The following is a 22,682-nucleotide window of genomic DNA, read 5'->3' as shown; positions in this document are numbered from 1 at the left end:
CAGGTTTCAAATGGCTAGACGCTAATAAGATGCTTGAAATCATAAGTGGCTCCTGATAATCCTATGTCTTTCCTGACTACTTGGAGATTAATAATGATTTTCTGACAACCAAGGAAAGAAGCATAAGAGGTCACTTTCAGGATGTGCAAAACAGGCCCACATAAGATACCTCCAAGCATCACTAGAGCTAATACGGGTCATTAAACATGCCCTTGCCCCTTGGCAAATTTGTTACCAGATTTCTCAGAAGAAACTGAGAAATTATTGACTAACTAGAGGGACAAGTACTTCCAGATATTAAATTTAACCTAATTCTATTCTGTATTTATTTATTTACGACATTTATATGCTGTCCTTCTCACCCCAAAGGGGACTCAGAGCGGCTTACAAGTAAAAAGTAAATACAATATATTATATTATTAACATAGCACAATATTAATATTATATATTACATTGTACTATAAAATTATACTGTAATATTATTAGTAATATTACATTTAAGATAAAATATATAATTATAATATCATAATTAGTAGTCTTATATTGTATTTCATTATAATATTATCAATATTATATTATATGTATATACAATATATTATATTATAATATATTGTGATTATTTTGTGCAAACCTCAATAAGGTTCTTTAAAACATATTTGTGGAGTGCATATTCAGTATAAGGTTTGGGTGAATGGGGTTTTTAAGCAGTGGTCATTCTGCTCCACTCATACTACACAGCTTGCACACATCTTTGACCTGAACAGACCAGATTTGCTGAGGGATGCTGGCAGGGCTATTGCAACCATCTTGCCCTTCCCCACTACAGTCTCGAATGCATTTATGTAATAGCATACTTTTCCCAGGAGAGATTACAACTGAAAAATAGTGAACTGATGGATGCCACTAGCACTAACATTACTTATGTGAACAGTTTGTCTAGATCAGGGGTCCGCAAACTTTTTAAACAAAGGGCCAGGTCAGTCCCTCAAACTGCTGGAGGGCCGGATTATAATTTGAAAAAAGCATGAATGAATTCCTATGCACACTGCACATATCTCATTTGTAGTGCAAAAAAACACTTAAAAACAATACAATAATTAAAATGAAGAACAATTTTAACTAATATAAATGTATTAGTATTTCAATGGGAAGTGTGGGCCTGCTTTTGGTTGATGAGATAGGATTGTTGTTGTTGTTATTGTTGTCGTTGTGTGCTTTCAAGTTGTTTCAGACTTAGGTTGACCCTGAGCAAGGGCCGGGTAAATGACCTTGGTGGGCCGTATCCGTCCCTCGGGCCATAGTTTGAGGACCCCTGGTCTAGAACTACCATCAGTTCAACATGATGGTAAGTCTTCCCCATCTCAACCGTTTCCCCACTCCAGTAAGGGTGATTTACACTGCTCAGTGGGACGAGAATGGTAAACAGAATGGTAAATCGTAGGTTGTTAACATTCAAATCTTGCATTAGCAAGGAATTTACTAAAAAGCATTCAATAGCTGACTTGAATATCTGGTTCCTACTCGGCAAAGTAACATTCAATATGCTCATATAAAAATATCGCCACACTCAGAACAAAGCTCTGCACCACATATCTTCCTAAGCCCATGATTTAAAATACCAAAGACAAGAGAAATCGTTATACACATATTTTTCGTTATAAGCCTGCAGGGCAGACTACAAGAGTGAAATTGTTTGAAATCACTATGAAATGTTGAACTACCATGCTCCAGAGACATGGTCCAGTCCAAGTGGTAACAACCTCACGTTCATTAACAGCCAAGTTGCTTCAAAAATATGAGTGCTGGCTCTGTGACTCAATATTACATGGTCAGACATAGATGAGGACTAGCTGCTGTTGATATATTCCACATCACAACTTGTGGTTAGCTGCATGCAGCTGCTTTTCAAAGCTTACCCATGCTCATCTTGATCGGCAAACTTTCTCTGCTTGCCGCTTCCACTAGATGTCTCCTCACTTCCATCACAGCTTCTTTCTGCTTGAGATTCATTAAGGACTCCCACAGAGCTTTAGCAGCTGGATCACTATGAAAACAAAGGAAGAAAGGCACCCAGGTTTACATGAAACATCTGCAAAAATCAAACAAGATTCCTTGAGTTTAGTGACTTGAACAATGTGGATAGCTTGCTTGCTTTTAAGCATGGAAATTAAGTCCAACTTTATAAAAGTAATTCTGTCTTTAAGCTCTAAAAACCTATAGTCTGGTTTGATATGATAATTAAAATAGTTCAACAATATATCTATTTTGTTTACCATGGCTCTGCAAAATCCTTACGTGAACAAATTATGGTTCAACAGAACTACAAAGAACAACATCATGCATCAACACTGCAGGCTATTTCTTAATTCTCTGGAATATACCATAGTAAAAATGGCAACTGAATGACGTTAATTTCAGCCTTTTTCCCCCATTGCATCTGTATTCTCTTAAGAGAGCACATCACAAAGCTGCGAGCTGTTAGCCAGACAGGAAAAAAGAGTCATTCAAAAGCAGATGTTATAGGAAAAACACTGCAAAAGTTCTTGTGACCATGAATGGAGGCGAATTCTCTGTTCCATCAGTGTGCATACTTGTTCAAACAGCATATTAACATGGTTTCATCACTACATTTATATATACATACACACTTTCATTGGATGTAGAACAGCTTTGTGTTTTAGCAGATTACATAGCAACATTTCTCAGATGACCCACTTTTTCGTTTTATTTTATTTTATTCATATCCATAATCCATATTTTAGCATTTAAGAAATAATTAGGAAAACAGAAAATATGAAGGACAGTAGACCTATAGCAACTTAAAATAATAAAATTATGAAGTTGCAAGGAGCCCCATAGGCTGAATCGAATCCCCCACTTAGTGCAGGATCTTTAGCTATCTTTCCCAGAAAGTAGCTGTCCAGCTTCCTTCTAAAAACTGTATTGTGTTGAGGCTTCGGCCTGTGTAAGCCGCATCGAGTCCTCCGGGAGATGCTAGCGGGGTACAAATAAAGTTAATAATAATAATAATAATAATAATAATAATAAAAACATCTTACCATGGCTCTAGGACAGGGGTCCTCAAACTAAGGCCCGGGGGCCAGATGCGGCCCTCCAAGGTCATTTACCTGGCCCTCGCTCTGGGTCAACCTAAGTATGAAACTACTTGAAAGCACACAATTACAACAACAATCCTATCTCATCAGCCAAAAGCAGGCCCACACTTTCCATTGAAATACTAATAAATTTATATTTGTTAAAATAATTCTTAATTTTAGTTATTGTATTGTTTTTAAATGTTTTTGCACTACAAATAAGGTATTTGCAGTGTGCATAGGAATTCATTCATTCTTTTTTCTAATTATAATCCGGCCCGCCAACAGTTTGAGGGACTGTGACCTGACCCTTTGTTTAAAAAGTTTGTGGACCCCTGCTCTAGGAAAACAGTTCTAATATCAAAACTGTTCTTACTGCCAAGAAATCCCTTCTAATGTTCAACGGGTATCTACTCTCCTGTAATTTAAAGTCATTAGATCTGGGTTGTTGTAGGTTTTTTGGGCTGTATGGCCATGTGCTAGAAGCATTCTCTCCTGACATTTTGTCTGCATCTATGGCAGGCATCCTCAGAGTTTATGAGGTCTCACAACTTCTGAGGATGCCTGCCATAGATGCAGGCAAAACGTCAGTAGAGAATGCTTTTAGCACATGGCCATACAGCCCAAAAAGCCTTCAACAACCCAGTGATTCCGGCCATGAAAGCTTTCGAAAATACATTAGATCTGGTATGACCCTTTTGAGCAGCTGAGAACAAACCTATGCCCTCTTCATTTTTTATCGCCCTTTAGGTATGGAAAGAGTGCAGCCATGTCACTCCTTAATCTTCTCTTCACCGTGCTAAACATGTCAAACTCCCTTGACCTTTCCTCGTAGATTTGGACCTCCATATCTCTTATCATCTTTGTTGCCCTTCCCTGAACCCACTCCAATTTGTCTATATCCTCCTACAATAGCTACTCACAAATGACCCCAGTACTCCATATAAAGGCTTTTGAGTATCACAGAATATAATGAAATATTAATTACTTTGACTTGGAAGTGTTGCTACTGAAGATTATTTAAATCAATTTGCTAGGAACTGAAAATATCCTGAAGCTATCACGCTTTTTCTAATGTTGCAAGCTTACAAAGGAACAGAGGATTTGGTGGAAAATGAGACAGGCATGGGTATACTCTAGGCCTGAGAGGGTAGAATCTGTTGCGCAGAAGCGGATTTTAGCCAGGTCCAATGCAATAGACACACAGGCAAGAGGAAAAAGGAACAGGAAAAAATCAAACAGTTCAACAAACTTACATAGTCCTTGTAAGTAACACAGAATAAGGCTTCCTCATCTTCATTCAAATGAGAGAGCAAAACATAAACCTTGAGTAAATAGCTATTCCACCACAGCAAAGAACATCGCTGTTAGAGCATAGCAGCATTACAGCATAATGCATCTCCTTCAGAGCACTACATTGCTTCTCCAAACTGTATTCTAAAATCCATACAGTTATACCTCACCAGGTGTGGCCCAAACCTACATTACCAACTGCAAATAATAATTATCATCATAAGGTTTTTCTTTAACACACACACTTGATCCTGCAATGGCTTACTGTAACAGAATCTACTTTTGAAGCCCCTGAAGCTCCTCAAAAACCCCAGCATGAAAATGAGCAGGAAATCCTCCAAATGCATAAAGACACAGAGTGCTAACAATTGTAGTCTAGTGTAAAAAACAAACAAAGAATCATGTAGCAAAGATTCTCTATTATCCACTTGCAATCCAATCTCTCAACTGATTAATTGCAGTTTTTATATACTAGAGTAATGCTACTATACTATAGCAGTGCTACTCAGAGTTGTAGTGTGCAAACTGGTGCTCGTCTATGAGCCAATGCGCCCATGTTCTATAATATTTTTCCAGAAAACTAAGTGAAAACAATAATAAAAGGACACAAAGATAACACTTGTTCTTTGCACAGTGGAAAAAAAAATCCACTGCATCTGATTTCTTAAGAAACACCAGATACAAGTATTTTTTATCAAATGCATGAAATAGAATATTCAGTGGGTATATACTTGCATAGAAAAGATACATAAAAACTTGATCCAAATGTCAATGAAATGAAAGATATACAATTTATTGTTGAAGGCTTTCATGGCTAGAATCACTGGGTTGAGACAAAGGACTGTAGACCAGTCTACATAGGCACCACCAAACGCAGCATTGCCCAAACACGAATCAAGGAACATGAAATGCACTCCAGACTACTTCAACCAGAGAAATCAGCCATAGCAGAGCACCTGATGAACCAACCTGGACACAGCATTTTGAGAACACAGAAATGCTGGACCACTCTCACAACCACCATGTCAGACTACACATAGAAGCCATTGAAATACACAAGCATGTGAACAATTTCAACAGAAAGGAGGAAACCATGAAAATGAACAAAATCTGGCTACCAGTATTAAAAAACTCTAAAATTACAACAGCACAACAGCAGAGAGGAAACCAACAAGGACATCTAATCACCTCTCAACAAAAGTTTGCTCTAGGCACTGTCAGGCCATTATATGCTAATCAAGGTGGTCAGCTGAAACATTCAGACCTAGCTCCAGCAGACAAGAGTCCTTTGTCTCACCCTGGTCATTCCACAGATATATAAACCCTTTTTCCTAGTTCCAACAGACCTCACTACCTCTGAGGATGCTTGCCATAGATGCAGGCGAAATGTCAGAAGAGAATGCCTCGAGACCATGGCCATATAGCCCAAAAAAACCTACAACAACCCAAGATATACAATTCTTTGTAGTGTTTACTAAAGTTTATATAATCTATCCATGAATTTATACATTAAATGTTCTAACCCCCTTGTCCCATAGTTTGCTTAAAGGACTCAAAAATAGAAGCAAGGAAGGAAAAAGAAAAAGCTGACAACATTTTTGTGAAGATTTTCTCCCCATCCAACTTCCATAACTTTCTACATCAACCTTCTACTACCTGGGCCCCTCAACATGTATTCAAAGTCAATTTCTGTGATGTTGATGGATACATCTGGAGGGCATCGGGTTGTGAATTAAATATAAATCATTATGGCCATATATAGCTATTAACTTCAAAATAAAAATGAAATAAAATTCTCACAAGAATATTTTAGTAAAGGTGCAGGTTTATTGTTGAATCATGATACTATAAATATCTCCAGATTGTGTGCAATGTCTTCCCAAAGCTTTAAGTTTACTTTGTGGTACTACTGGGAATTGTCTGGAAAAAAAAATGCTGAGGATAGCATTACCAAAGCCAATGCAGAAAGAAATGGTGAACCAACATATTTGAAGAGTTGTACTTTCTAAAATGGAAGTTTTACAAACATGTTCCTATTAAAAATAGATCATAAATGTAGATAGAAAAACCTTTGGCATTTATTTCTACACTCAAAATCAGCTAGCTTTTGTGTGTGTGTCCATGCATGTGCATGTTTTCAAGTTGCCTGTTGACTTATGGCAACCCATTAATTTCATAGGATTTTTAAAAACAAGGAATATCCATAGGTAGTTTTGCCAGTTCCTTCCTCTGCAATAAGCCTACAGCATCTGGTATTTGTCAGATTGCCCATCTCCTTACAAGCCCTCTGTGGCCAACCTTCCCTCCTTCTTTCTCTCCTTCTTTTTTTCTCTCCTTCCTTCCTTTTATTTCTTTCCTTCTCTCCTTCCTTCTTTTCCTCTTCCCACCCTTCCCTCCCTTTCTTTCCCTTCCCCTTTCTCCCTGTTCTTCCTTCTCTGCCTATTCTTGGACTACAACTCCCAGCAAACCTCCTTACCCATCTATCTATCTATCTATCTATCTATCTATCTATCTATCTATCTATCTATCTATCTATCTATCTCTAACTAATCTATCTTTCTTATCTATCTGGAGGATTGCTGGGAGTTGCAGGCTGTAATGAATCCCTTGGCAAGCTAGCTTGGGCCTAGGAGAGTGGGCCTGGTGAGGCCACGGCATCCATTTTGGAGAGGGGAGACAGAGAGATGCCATCTTAGGTTAGGTGTGCCTTAAGGGAGTGTGTTCTAGTCTTGGAGGGAAAGTTAGAAGGCTAGGATTGGTTAGGAAGATGGGGGCGGAGCCTAAGTGATCTGAAGGAAAAAAGTGACTTTTAAACTGAGGCTTGAGTTCCCAGTTTGCCAGTTGTTGGGAGTTGGAGCTTGGAAAGGGTAGAGCGAAGACATTGGGTGTTCGTGAGAGCAGTTTGGGGTTCTGAAGAAGAACTTTGGGGCAGTCTTTTGTTTAGTATTCAGGGTAGCTATAGAGAAGTATAGCTAGAATACTGTGTGGAGCAGAACCCCATTAGTGGTCTGTTCTTTTCCTAAGGAAGGTTAGTTCCAGTTTTTGGCTAGATTCCTAAGGGGGATTTTTGTGGGAATTGCTTTCAGAGATTCATTTCCTAAATAATTTTCTGTGTTGAAATTTTAAGACTTGAAACCCAGAAGTTTTTAAGATCTCTTCTCAAACGTAACCACAAGCTTTGTATGCCAGATTTTACTGAAACCATTAAGCTTTTGTACCTGAATATTTCAAGCCTGTTCAATAAACGTTCTTGTTATTTTTATCAACTTATATCAGCCTCATTGTGAATACCTTTGTGGTTAAAGCATTATTCAAGTGAGCTTTTAACAGCCTCAGAGAAACCTATAGTGACATAGAGTGTTACTGAACAACCTCTCAATAAAAACTCAGCCTGTTTATTAGTAATATGGTGGCAGTGGAAATCTTTTAAAGAATCATTTAAGTCTCTCAGTTCCAGTGGTTCCCAGTTCCTAATTTTTAAATACTTAGTGGGTTCAACAACTATACTCCCTCTATATTTTTTGTGACCTTATCTGTAGTGGTGTCATCGTTATAATTTGGTAGGCTGCTGTGTGGTCATTATAATTTGGTGAAGCAGTGTTTGGATTTTTATTATCGAATAAAGTTCCCTACTTTTCCCTACATTCATTATACAGTCCAGGAATAGGAAATTGGAAATATGCAGGAATTGGGATGCTCTCAAAGAAATACACAGAGAAGAAAGCTTGCGGCTTGGAAGCAGTGCATTTGGATCATCCTCCTCTCCCAAAGGGCCTGGTCTAGAGGATGCTGGGAGCTATCGTCCGGAAGAGAGTGTGGATATGCTGTTGTGTGTTTTGTTGGCTAGGGGGAGTCATTTTTGCTCATGCACTCTAGTGTCTTTTTGCTTTTTGGGCTTTCTAAGTCCCTTCTGCTGTGTTTTTCAGTGTTTTTATGAGTGATGGTCATTTGTTGGCCTGAGAGGTCTGTTGTATCCAAATTTGGTGTCAATTTGTCCAGTGGTTTTTGAGTTATGTTAACCCCACAAACTAACATTGCATTTTTATTTATCTGGAATTCTACCCCGCCTTTCTCAAGAGACTCAAGGGCTTACAATTCTGACAAAAATAGCACCTAAGTATTGGTTATTTGCAAAAATGATTAGGCAGTTAAGATTTTTCCATCACAATTCTCTCTCATGAGAAGACTGTCCCTTCACTTTTCAGAATTGGATCTTGGAATTGCAACACAGTCTTAAATTCTGGCGATTTTATATCCTATTATATGATGCATTACTTTTGAAGCCAACAACAATAATTTCACTCAAAGTGGGGAACAATGACACATGAGATAGATAAGGTCTGAAACATATGAACAACATCTGAACAACTAGTGATGTGTCGCATTGGTCAATACAAGAAACATATCTACAATAGTTAAGTATACATATAGTTTTCAGAGACAGCCTTAACTGCTGAACTCACCACATTTCCTTCTGTGCTCCAAAACCTTTGTTCAATCACCTTATCTATAGTTGTAAATTAGGATGGACATTCAGAACATTCTCAAAGCTGTGAGGACCCTAAGCAGATTACTTCTAGGAAAAGGACTCTATGTAAAATCCAACCTTTTCATAAACAGGATCGAATGGTTCCCAGAGATATTGACAGTGTTCTTTTCAGACTAAAGAATACTATATCAGTTTACAACTTAGCCTTAGGTTTAATCCTGTCTTTGCCGACAAGATTTCTTGCAGAAATTCATTAAAAATTAATGTACTCTGGTTTGCAATAAATGTCAGCCAGAGCCTCCTGGAAACTAACAGGAAATACCTAATCTTAAAACAAATTGCGGGCTCTGTTTTAATGCAACAGCATGTGAAGCACTGAACAATGTAAATGACTCAATTAAATGTAAAGTAGGAAACAGACTTGAAGAAGTCGAGAATCTGGGCTCCCATAAGCAGTTTTATTTCAAACACAGAGGTTATCTATGTTTATCTTTGGCATGGATCTTACATAGTCACAGATGTTTCACCATGAGTCGACTTTAAACTAACACAATCATGACACTTAAACACCAAAACACAGCCCTTTTGAGTGTGTATGTACGTATAAGATTGAGGTATATTCCAGTATACAGCTCTCAGACCTAGTCTTACGAGGGTTGAATGAAAAGTAATACCTCCACCTTTGTTACTTTGGTTTTGATGGGGATATTTTAATAAATCAAACACAGAAATAATCCTTAGAATGTGCTCTTTAACTACCACTATTCACTTTTCCACACAATCACCAGACAATTGGATAAATTTCTGCCAACAATGAACAGGTTTTCTGAAGCCGTCACGGAAGAAGTCGACACTCTGTTTCCACAACCAGCGTCTCACAGTTCTCTCATCCTGGGTACCCATCGTGCACAGATCTTCAAATAGCCAAGCAGAGCAATAATGTGACCCACATGTTCTTGTGAAATGCCGATTAGGCTTGAAATTTCTCTTTGAATGATACGACGATCATCCTGAATCTATCTGTCAACCTTTTGCTTGTGAAACCTGATGGTTGCTGTCATAGGACGTCCAACTCTTTGTTTGTCATGCAAGTCAGATGTTCCTACCTCAAAATCTTTAAACTTACTCGCCCAACGATGCACAGTACTCACATCAACACAATCACCATAAACGGCTTGCATTCTCTGATGAATCTCCATTATTTATTTATTTATCGTGTCATCAGCAACCATACCATTGTATTACATTTCTAACAGAACAAAACAAACAAACAGATTAAAAAAACACACAGATTTTGCAAACTTGGTAGTTGATTAAATGTCCTTTGACCAGTATCTGGCCACTTGGAGTGGCTCTGGTGTTGCCGCAAGAAGGTCCTCCATTGTGCATGTGGCAGGGCTCAGGGTGCATTGCAGCAGGTGGTCAGTGGTTTGTTCTTCTCCACACTCACATGCCGTGGATTCCACCCTGTAGCCCCATTTCTTAAGATTGGCTCTGCATCTCGTGGTGCCAGAGCGCAGTCTGTTCAGCGCCTTCCAAGACGCCCAGTCTTCTGTGTGCCCAGGAAGGAGTCTCTCATCTGGTATCACCCACGGATTGAGGTGCTGGGTTTGGGCCTGCCACTTTTGGACTCTCGCATGCTGAGGTGTTCCAGCGAGTGTCTCTGTAGATCTAAGAAAACTATGTCTTGATTTAAGTCGTTGACGTGCTGGCTGATACCCAAACAGGAGATGAGCTGGAGATGTCTCTGCCTTGGTCCTTTCACTATTGGCTGCTACTCTCTGGCGGATGTCGGATGGTGCAATACCGGCTAAGCAGTGTAATTTCTCCAGTGGTGTAGGGCGCAGACACCCTGTGATAATGCGGCATGTCTCATTAAGAGCCACATCCACTGTTTTAGTGTGGTGAGATGTGTTCCACACTGGGCATGTGTACTCAGCAGCAGAGTAGCATAGCGCAAGGGCAGATGTCTTCACTGTGTCTGGTTGTGATCCCCAGGTTGTGCCAGTCAGCTTTTGTATGATGTTGTTTCTAGCGCCCACTTTTTGCTTGATATTCAGGCATGAATCTCCATTGGGGTGACACCTTCTGCTGTCAAGAATTCAATGACTGCTTGTCGCATTGACCGACTGTCTGCACAGGGTTAACCATACAACCATTTAATGCTAAGGCTTCCCGCCGAAATAGAACTGTAGAGGAGAGTCTACTGAACCTGCCGCATACCAGTACTGCCATCTGTTGAGGAGTTACAAAGGTGGAGGCATTACTTTTCAATCAACTCTTGTAATAAGTGTAGTCAAAAAAGGGGGCAAGGAGCTTCCATGTGGAAGATTTTCACACATAAAACGCCTATACAAAGAACAATTGTTTGAAAATGTCCAATATTAATTTTCTCACTGATGCTAATAAAAACAATCTGATACAGCAACTAGTTCCCAACTTCCTAGTCTCAAAGCATTATCCTCTTTTGGATTAACGGCATTTAAATTCTCATAATTTTTCCAAAGCAAAACACACAAATCCCTATTTTAAAAGCCAGACAGCCACAATTAAGGAACATGACTGTTTTCTTGGGTAATTTCAGCTTATATCCCAATTTCATTCCAAACCCTCAAGCCACTCCGATGGTGTAATCCACTGTAGACTCAACTGTGACTGTGTATTTTGGCACACCATCAAAAGTTAGGAAGTTATTATTTGAATTAAATGCCCACAGAATAAAAGCTATAGTGCAAGAAGGAAAGCCATTGTTTTCAGTCTTCTCTCTGGGAAATCTGGAAATGGCTTCTCTCCCTACAACCATCCAAGAAAGAAAACCATGCCACAGTGAGATCAAGGAAACCAATTAATCCATTGGTGACATCTGGGTAGTCTGATCTAAGCAGTCAACACAAAATAAAACATATTCAATGGAAGTGTCTGTGTTTCTTCTATCGCTCTTTTGCTACTGTAATGATTAATTGGAAATCAGAGTGGACAACACATAACTCATAGTCTGTATGCACATGGATGTTTTTGTACCTCCCTCCCAAGTGTTTCCCTCACCTGCTGAACTAAAGGCAAGGCTAGCATTGTGTAACTAACTACTTATTCAGTACATCGGATAGAAGTAATGAATATTTCTCTGCAGGTGAGTTACATACATGACTCTTTCCAGGATGTGGTCTGAAGGTCCATGATAGTATAACTGGAGGTAAAATTAGGCTAATCTAGAACAGCTTAGACTGAGGCTCCCCAAGAACCTACTGTATGCCCCCTTAAGTTCTATTAGAGAGGAAGAATGACACATAAGTACATGTGAAAAAGATCTTGGAGTCCTCGTGGACAACAAGTTTAACATGAGCCAACAATGTCATGCGGCAGCTAAAAAAGCCAATGGGATTTTGGTCTGCATAAATAGGAGTTTACTGTCTAGATCCAGGGAAATCATACTACCTCTCTAGCTATGCCTTGGTCAGACCACACCTAGAATACTGTGTCTAATTCTGGGCACAATTGAAGGGAGATGTTGACAAGCTGGAATGTGTCCAGAGGAGGGAGACTAAAATTATTAAGGGTCTGGAGAACAAGCCCTATGAGGAGCGGCTTAAAGTACTGAGCATGTTTAGCCTGCAGAAGAGAAGGCTGAGAGGAGACATGATGATAAGTATGTATGGGGAAGTCATAGGGAGGAGGGAGCAAGCTCGTTTTCTGCTGCCCTGGAGACTAGGACGTGGAACAATGTCTTCAAACTACAGGAAAGGAGATTCCACCTGAACATGAGGAAGAACTTTCTAACTGTGAGAGCTGTTCAGTAGTGGAACTCTTTGCCCCAGAGTGTAGTGGAGGCTTCTTCTTTGGAGACTTTTAAACAGAGGCTGGATGGCCATCTGTCAGGGATGCTTTGAATGTGATTTTCCTGCTTCATGGCAGGAGGTTGGACTGGATGGCCCATGAGGTCTCTTTCAACTCTTTAATTTTATGATAAATCCAATATAAATTTATATTTTCTCCAAGGTAATGTCACAATTAACAAATGCTTCATAGCTAGACTTCAGAACTACTTTGCTATCAATCAGTACATCTCAGTAAATGAAGCCCATATCCACAATTTAAAGAGTAGAAGAGGAGGCCTTGCACTTACAAAGATATATCCAGGATTAGAGTGATCCCAAACTATCCAGGCCAATAAATAAAATGTTGCCATTTATTAATCTGAGAAGTATTAAATACTAGCTCCTAGCAAGCTGAAATATTTTTATAGCTCTGTGAAGGATTTCCTCAATGTTCATGATAATTAAATTTGGGACAAAACACATTTAAGACCAAACAGCATCTGTACATTTTGTTTAGCAAATCCTTATTTTTTAGCTGAATAAGTGTTTTCAAGAAAGAGACATATATTTTCAGCCTAGCTTTGATATTAACTCATTCTAACTAGTTCAATAAATCTGACAACTGTAATAATGCTTTAAAATGGTATATTTTTAAATGTTTGGTATATTATTTAACATGCTTGAAATGACATTTATAGGTATATAAATTTATAAGACAGCCTCTCAGAATCCCAGAATGCCTTCTACCCCTCCAGAGGAACAGTGGATATGATCTTCACTGCATGAGACTCAAAGAAAAATGCAGAGAACAAAATCAAGCTCCGTACATGGCATTCATTGACCTTGAAAGAAATTCAATACATTAAACTGAAATGCTCCCTGGACCACCCTCTGAAAAATCAAGGTCCCTGAAAAAATTTTGAATATCATATGACTACTCCATTATGACAACAGTTTTGGATAGCAATGGCTCCCAAAGTGACCCATTTAAGGTGAAATCAGGTATTTTTGATCTTCATCGCTATGATACTGCACCTTGTTGGTGGGAAGCTTCGTACTGGTGTAGAAATCACCTATCGGACTATGGAAAGATATTCAAGCACAGCAGACTGAATGCCAAAACCAAAGTCACAACAGCCTCTATTAGAGAACTCCAATATGCTGAGGATAACATAGTCGGTGCTCTTTCAGAAGAAGATCTACAAGCCAATCTAAACACCTTTTGCAGAAAAATACAGAAAGCTTGGCCTCTCACTGAACATCAAGAAAATCAAAGTGCTCTATCAGCAAGCACCAACCAATCCTTCTGCAATGCCAGAAATACAGCTTAATGGTGTAACATTAGAATATGTTGACCACTTCTGCTACCTTGGCAGCCCTCTCTCTACAAAAGTCAGTACTGACACCGAATTAAAATACTGCCTGAGCTATGTGAGTACAGCATTTTTTTCAAATGAAGCAAAGAGTGTTTGAGGATCGGGACATTCATAGGAATACCAAGATGATTGTTTATAAAGCTGTTATCCTCCCAACCCTGTTATACACCTGCAAAACGTGGACCGTCTACAAACATCACTCTCAACTTCTGGAATGATTCAATCAGTGTCACTCCGAAAAATCCTGCAAATCTCTTGGGGAGACAGGAGGATAAATGTCAGCATTCTCAAAGAAGCAAAGACAACCAGCATTGAAGAGATGATCATCTGCATCAACTCTGGACTGGCCACATTGTCCGAATGCCCGATCACTGCCTCCCAGTTACTTTACTCTCAACTCAAGATTAGAAAATGGAATGTTAGTGGACAGGAAAAGTGATTTAAAGATGGACTTAAAGCAAACCTTTAAAACTGTGGCATAGACACCTAAACTGAGAAGCCATGGTCTTCGAGGGTTCTAGCTGGAGCTCAGCTGTTACCAACAGTGCTGTGGAATTCAAAGAGGCACAAATGGAGGGTGTAAGGGATAAACATTTCAAGAGGAAGGCACATCAAGCCAATCCTTGTTGGGACTGCCTTCAACCTGAAAATCAATGTCCTCACTGAGAAAGAACACACGGATTAAGAATGGGTCTCTATAGTCACCTATGGACCCACCGCCAAAACCCTACACTTGGAAGGCAATCATACTCGGCCACAAGTGGTAGCCTATGAAATAATATAATATAATATAATATAATATAATATAATATAATATAATATATAAATGGGAGATAGTACTAAGTTATTTTGATCCAAAGAAAAAGATCCTTACACAAAAGCTAATTCTGAATTAACACTTTTAGGAAGGAAGTTTCCCTTATACGTAAAACTTGTCATGGTGGGGAGTAGTGTCTACCAAGAAAGGTAAGAGGAATTTATTAGACTTCAGAGGGAATGGTATATATTGCATTTCTTCAGTTATAAGATGCACACAAATTTCAATACCCCAAAGAGGAAAAAATATTTATATATATATTTATATAAACTGACCCACAATTCTAAGATGCACCCCATTTATAGAGATGTTTATATGGGGGGAAAGTGTATTTTAGAACAAAAAGAAATGCAAAAGAGATTGAGAGAGGGAAAGAAATTATTTTTCAGGCTCTCTGATGTAAGGGACTTGCAATTATTTCTCCAGTGTGCCAAAGACCAGGACCATATTTGTGCCTACTAACTGCAATTGCTTCTTTCTTTCCTAAAATTCTCCCACAACCAATAGCACTGGGACCGACATAAAAACGGTCTGCGCCAAAATACTCCTTCCTCTAGAACAAAAAAAGAGCATGACTTGAAAGGAATGTTACAACTTGTCCATAATGACAAAACATCAACATTTTAAACTGACAAAGTTTTAAGAGGGAACTTCATTAGTTACTGAATGTTAATCAATGTGCAGAAACTGAGTACATGAGTTGATCTTACGAAATCCATTGGCCTCAATTTACTTTTTTTCATGCAAGTGGATAAAGTGGTTTAGACATATGTTTCCAGGGGCATGGTGTGTGGAGACAGTGGGTTTTCAATTGAAAACATCTGGGAATATCCCAAGGCTATAACATTCCTGGAGTTTTTCCAGATCCAAGTGGCAACAATGGCTTGTATGTCTGAGAGGGGGCAGAGGAAAGTATTGTTTTTATTCAGTTGAAGGTAAAAGTCCACAGTAAAAGTCTGTTTCGTTATTTAAGGAAAGAGTGAAAGAAACTACATGCTATCTTTCATTTTTCCCAGAAAAAAAATATTTCAAACAATCACCAAGGGCAAGCAGTTGCAGATTTACAAAAATCACACAGTGGCTCAGCCTATGTTTCCACCCACAACATCAGAAATACTGTCAAAATTTAAAATTTAGATTCTAAATTTGACAATTCTTGGGAGAGCCACAGATTTTGATTGCCTTGGTAGCCAATTCAAAATTTGTGGTTGTAAAGAAGCGTTAATCCCACCGCTTGTTAAAAAAATTATGTAAAGAAGCACTAATCTCACTAGATGCCACCAAAAATTATGTGAGGAAGTATTAATCTTCTTTAAAGCCACTAATATTCTGTGAGGAACCTTCTTTTAGATATCAATTAAGCTGCCACCAATATGTTTAGAGACGCTGGTTTAGGTCTCTGTTTATCTTTAGTTGTGTTGTGAGGTGACTTTGGTAGTGTGGAATGCACCAAGCATGAAAGCAATCGAGGAGGCAGGTTTGAAATACAAAGAGAACAAGTTTTATTGTTAACAGAACGTAATTGTTGCAGTTTTGAGAATTTGAACTTGGCACAAGGCTTGATGTTACAAAATGGCTGGTTTGAGATACATGTTTCTGATGATACAATTCTACAAACGTCTTCTTTAGTGAAGTGCTTATACTACTTCAGAGTTCCCTATTGTGAATGTCCACACTGTTTGCCCTATACTCGGAACAAACCACTGATCACCAGTCTTTCCTTACTGGCAATCCTGCAAACCCCCTCTGTTAGATTCTTTTAACCTAAGCAATCTAACAAGGTAACACCTTCAGCTCTCTTGCTGAAGAAATATTCACAAATTCTAGGAACTACTGAATTCTCACAGCTTCACAACAGAGCCTTAACTGGCTCTCCTCTTCCCCGCAGGGTCTCTTCCGCCTGACTGGAGCTTAACTGCCACTTTCAAACCTTTTACTCCTTTAGCTCCGCCCACCTCCTCTGCTGCCTTGTCTTGTCACCATGGCAACCTATCCCTCACAGCTAGGCCATGGCAACAAATGTAAACCACAAATACAGTTTTAAACACATTATAAATAACACTTTATAATAAACATTATAAATACAGTTTAAACACATTATAAATAACACTTTATAATAAACACATCTTTACAGTGGTTACCTGAATATTACCATTTTGTTTGTTCTGAATAAGTACCAACTATTCTATTTGTAAAGTGTGGCTCTGCCCCCTTGAAAATATAATAAGTAAACAAACAGGGCTAAACCAGAGTCTCTTTCACAAACAAAGTGGTATTACTGGGTTGTAATTATAATTACATCCTCTGGAATATGAGATTTGTAGTTTAGGAAGAGGGATTCAAAATTCTCAGCTAAAGAACTCTGGTGCCTAAACAAACTACAAATCTTAGAAGTCTATAGGACTGAACCATAGCTGTTAAAGTGGAAGCATAGTGCTATGATGACGCAGTATGAAAAGGTCCCTGCTGTCTCTGTGGGTCTTCTTGCTCTGGAGCCAGAATTTAAGAAAAATAGACTTGATACCTCTGCCAAAATCTGCTGGGTATTGATCTCTGTTTTTGCACTGGAGCTTTGTTGTGAGGTCAGGTATGGGTCCAGTCTCTCCTCGTAGATATTCACTGCAAAAAAACACTGTAACTGCAGAAACAATCCTTGCTTTCTTCTAGAGAAAAGAAACAAGGGGTTGTTTTGGTGCTAGGTGAGTAGATGATTTCAACGCCTCTGTCCAGTTACACATCCAAAGAGCTTATCCTATATACTTATGTATAAGTCTAGAATTGTTAATGAAAAAATCAACCCAAAACAAACCTGGGTCAATTTATCCACATCAATGTGACTACTGTACCCTAACTCTCATCAAAAAAGGAGACATCCCCTTCCTTGAGAAGATTAGTCAATCCCAGGGAAACCTAAAGGAAGCATCAATCCCCTCTACTCTTTCCACTGTGGTGCTGCTACTGGCATTTTTAATGCCTGGGCAATGAATTAGCTATAATGACCCCATGACATGGCATCAATGCTTTTCCCTCTCTGTGGAATGATACTTGACTTATGTATGGGTCATGACTATGGATATACATGGTAATTCTCCAGCAAAGGTTGACTACATGAGGTTGACTATGGATATACATGGTAATTCTCCAGCAAAGCTAGAGGGGCTTCTTTTTGGAACTGATAAGCTCCCTCTGTCAGCTCCAGCTCCCCATGCGGGGACATGAGAGAAACTTCCCATAAAGATGGTAAAACATCAAAACATCCGGGCATCCCCTGGGCAATGTCCTTGCAGAAGGCTAATTCTCTCACACCAGAAGCGACTTGCAGTTTCTCAAGTCACTCCTGACATGGAAAAGAAACACCAATATATACAATAGAACACTTGCTGTGATGAGTGCTGAAAGTGGAACTGGAGGACTTCCTATCTATTTTGTAACTTTTGTCAAAACAATGAGCTATCATATAGCAAAACAATACTTACTTGCAAACAAGCTTAGCTACTACATTTACATGCAACAGATGATGGGAAAACATGCCAAAAGCTGAGTTTCCTAATAACTTTGTATGTGAGATGGGATGCACAGTATACAGCTGTGTTAAATCAGATAACTGCTGTGGTCAGACAACTTTCAAAGTAATATTTTATCGTGCCAAACCCCAAAATGTAAGCCCATATCTTAAAACTCGGAGCAAGAATTTCCTGCAAGCTAAGATTGTGTAAACAGTCATCTCAAGTCACAATACTGTCTGCTTAATATTGTCCTAAGAGGAACTTACCACACATGAGACACCCAGACACACAATGACAAAATGTTATCTGGATTTAAAATTCCAGCAAAAGTTTTCATACTTCAGTGTCTATGATAATGAGTAAGTTGATAGACCTAGTCATTGGATGTGCGTGATATAACTCAGCTGTCGAGAAAACAAAATGTTTTCTTGAAAGGAAAAACATTCTAGCTTTGTTATTATGCCATTTAGCACCAGCAGAAACTTTGTAAAGCCAGTCAGGATCTTGCTTTTCCAGACAATCCAGAAAAATATAATTACCGGCAATATTGGTTTTCAGCTTTTTCAGATCAAGGACTTATTGTGCACCCCAAATTAGAAACACAAGAATTTTGAAAAAATATATATCTGTCCTCCTATCCCTCTTTTCTTTATAAAACCTAAGGATTTCAGGATACCATCATCACAAGGAAAATGATGACACTATTGCTTCTTCTATGATCTACATGGGTGTAACCCAAAGGCAAGCCACAGTTCACCTGTGGAAGGGTTAACATTTGATCAAAAAGCCATAATTATTTTTTTTTATTTTTAAAACTAGCTGTACCTGCCATGCGTTGCTGTGGCCAACCTTCCCTCCCTCTTTCTCTCCTTTCTTTATTTCCTTCCTTCCTTCCCTTTTTTATTTTCCTTCTCTACCTCTTTCCTCCCTCCCTCCCTTTTTCTTTTCCTTCCTCTTTCTCTCCTTCCTTCCTTCTCTACCTCTTTCCTTTCTTCCCCCTTTTTCTTTTCCTTCCTCTCTCTCCCCCTTATTCCTTCTCTGCCGCTTCCCTTCCTTCCTTCGCCTTTTGCTTCCATCTTTCCTTCTCTTTCCTTCTTTCCTTTCCTCCCTCTTGCCTTCCCTTCCTTCAACTTTCTCTCCTTTCATCCTTCTGTACCTCTTTCCTTCCTTTGCTCTTTGTTCCCATGCTTCTTTCTCTCTTTCCTTTCCTCTTTCTTTCTGTCTTTCTTTCTTTTCTTTCTCCCCTTCCTTTCCTCCCTCTTCCTTCCCTTTTTTCTGTATCATCATTTAGCTTTTTGGGGGTTTTAAGTCCTTTCTGCTGTTTTTTTTGGGGGGGGGTATGAGTGGTGGTCACTTGTTGGTCTGTTAGGGGTATGGTGTCCAAATTTCGTGTCAGTAGTTTTTGAGTTATGTTAATCCCACAAACGAACATTACATTTTTATTTATATAGATTAATTTGTATTTAAACAAATAATATAAAACATACATATGAATATACATACTAACTAATAAAAATAAAGTTAAAAATATTTTTTTCTAGAACAAAAGAAAACATGTCACGTACAACATTCGAAGTGGAAGAAAACTTTAACTACATACAATCTACATTATCTAATCTATGGGCTTTACATTCTCTGTCTAATTTATAATATGGCTTTTAAAAGATTTTTCCATTCATGACCACTTTCGTCATGAGAAAGTTTTACATAACTCCAAGTATATAGGTATATAAAATAGATATAAAAAATCAAACATATACTGATAACAAACCAGCATTTGCAAGGCTTGCTAATCAGGCAGCTTTTCCCCTTTGTGGAATACAGTTGAAGCATTTTATGCAGAGTCCATTGTAAACACTGCACATTGCTGCTAACAGTAAATGGTGGCATTCAGAAACCTTTTACTGCTACCAAATGTATCATGACCCCAATACTGAGCTAAGGGAAACCCATTTAGGGTCGGGACCCAAAAATTAAGAAGCAATGAGTATAACATGGGTTGCAGATATCTTAGAAGATGTTAAACCCCTTTCAGCAGGTGGCAGCAACTCCCAACCAACGTTTTCAGCTCTTTGACTAGCAAATACAATGTCTACCTTACTTGTGATATCTTATGATCTTTTTATTCCCCATACAGTGGCAAAGGAAAAGAAAAAAGAAAGGCAAGCCAGATGGCAGATACGTAGTCAGCTGCCCAGATGTGCAATACTTTTCTGACCAAAATGAATCTTTAGCTTTAGCCTGAGGCTTGTATTACATGCCTGTCAGACCCCTTTTAATAATTCTAAAACAGTACCAAATGTTTTAAATATTAAAGAAACAACTCCTTATTGGTCCCCAAGGGTTCCTAAATTACTTCACAGATAAAGATGTGGGATAATTAATACAGATGATGTGAGAAAGTTTCCAAAACAGAAACCAGTTCCAACAGCTTGCCACTGGATGCCAAAATTGTAGAGTCTGCATAAGTGTTTTTGGTATAGGATTAAGAGCTGCTGAACAGAAAAAGTCTTTAATAAGAACCAGGTTTTGATTTTATACAGTATGATTTTTAAAAAGTTCAGTTCAAAATAGTTGCACATTTGTATCCACTACAAAGAGAATAAAAGATGAATAACAACATTAACAACAACAACAACCATCATCATATAGGTTGCAGGAGTGGTACACTGGTCCTTTATTTTTATTTGGGATCAACTGTACCCAACTGTTTCTGGTGCCCCTAGAATTCCGTTAAAATTGTGTCACATCTATGGTGCCTGCAAGACTTATGAGCCACATATTATCCCCCTCTGATCTAATATTTATAAAGCTAATGTATGCGGATCGAATATACTGTAAATAAAGTTGACCTAGGTATACCAAGTGCTCGTTTTAAGCCTTATTTTAAAAGGACTGGATGAGGGCTAATAAGTTGAAGCTTAAGCCTGACAAGACAGAGGCCCTCCTGGTCAGTCGTGGGGCAGATTGGGGTATAGGATGGCAACCTGTGCTCGATGGGGTTACACTTCCCGTGAAGACACAGGTACGTAGTTTGGGGGTCCTCCTGGACTCATTACTGGTGCTTGAAACTCAGGTGTTGGAGGTGGCTGGGAGGGCATTCCCACAATTAAAACTTGTGCACCAGCTGCGACCGTACCTCGAAATGCCTGACTTGGCCACGGTGGTTCATGCCTTGTTACTTCTAGAATGGATTGCTGCAATGCACTCTACTTGTGGCTGCCTTTGAAGATGGTTCAGAAATTGCAATTGGTGCAAAGATTGACATCCAGGTTACTAACTGGGGTTAGCTACAGGGAGCATACCATGTCCCTACTGAAGCAGCTCCACTGGCTGCCGATAAGTTTCTGGTCCCAATTCAAAGTGCAGATTATCTATATATATAAATCTGTAAGGGGCGTCCAACGGGACAGCAAAACTCAAAACCCCCTGACGAAAATTTACCAAAATTCCCATGCACATACCTCAACCCACAAGGTATGCACAAATCTCATCAAAATAGCAAACAACATTTTACCAAACCCACAATTTCCAAAACAAAGGGAGCATGCGCAGAAGTGCCCGGCACGAGTCCCCCACCGTGTGCACATTGCCGGCCAATGCTCCCTCGCCGCAAACCATGCCCCCTCCCTTCGCCACCCATCCCTACCCGCCCTGACTCAATTCTTTCCCTCCTCCACCTCCTCCGCCGATCACGCCCCCTCCACGGAAGCCACGCCCCTTCCTTCGCCGCCCCACCCCTTCCCGCCCAGACTCAATCCTTCCCTCCTCCCATCCCCTCCGGTAAGACACGTCCCCTCCCTTCGCCATCCCGCCCCTTCCCACCCAGACTCAATCCTTCCCTCCTCCCACCCCCCTCTGGTAAGACACGCCCCCTCCCTTCGCCACCCCGCCCCTTCCCGCCCAGACTCAATCCTTCCCTCCTCCCACCCCCTCCGGTAAGACACACCCCCTCCCACACCCCCTCCCTTCGCCGCCCCGCCCCTTCCCACCCAAACTCAATCCTTCCCTCCTCCCACCCCCCTCCGGTAAGACACACCCCCTCCCACGCCCCCGCCCTTCGCCGCCCCACCCCTTCCCGCCCAGACTCAATCCTTCCCTCCTCCCACCCCCTCCGGTAAGACACGCCCCCTCCCTTCACCGCGGCAGGCCCAATCAAGGAAGAGGAAAAGCATCGAAGGAAGGAAGGAAACAGAGAAGGAAACATGGAAGCAAAGAGTGAAGGAAAGAAGGAAAGAGGTAGAGAAGGAAGAAAAGAGAGAAAGAGGAAATGAAGAGGGATGGAAAGAAA

General features: G+C 39.7%; 1 protein-coding gene across 1 annotated transcript in view; it reads right to left on the bottom strand.

Annotated features, from left to right (window-relative positions):
• The window catches only part of SCFD2 (sec1 family domain containing 2), a 207,087-nt gene that overhangs the window by 168,748 nt on the left and 15,657 nt on the right, over positions 1 to 22,682 (bottom strand). Inside the window, exon 3 of the mRNA XM_060778518.2 lies at positions 1,917 to 2,044. Within this exon, the coding sequence (XP_060634501.2) occupies positions 1,917 to 2,044 (128 nt within the window). The remainder of the gene's footprint in view (positions 1 to 1,916; positions 2,045 to 22,682) is intronic.

Source organism: Anolis sagrei, chromosome 5 (assembly GCF_037176765.1).
Source record: "Anolis sagrei isolate rAnoSag1 chromosome 5, rAnoSag1.mat, whole genome shotgun sequence".
Lineage (NCBI taxonomy): Eukaryota > Metazoa > Chordata > Lepidosauria > Squamata > Dactyloidae > Anolis > Anolis sagrei.
Note: the sequence above shows the minus strand (reverse complement) of the source record. Positions and strands in the feature narration are given on the sequence as shown.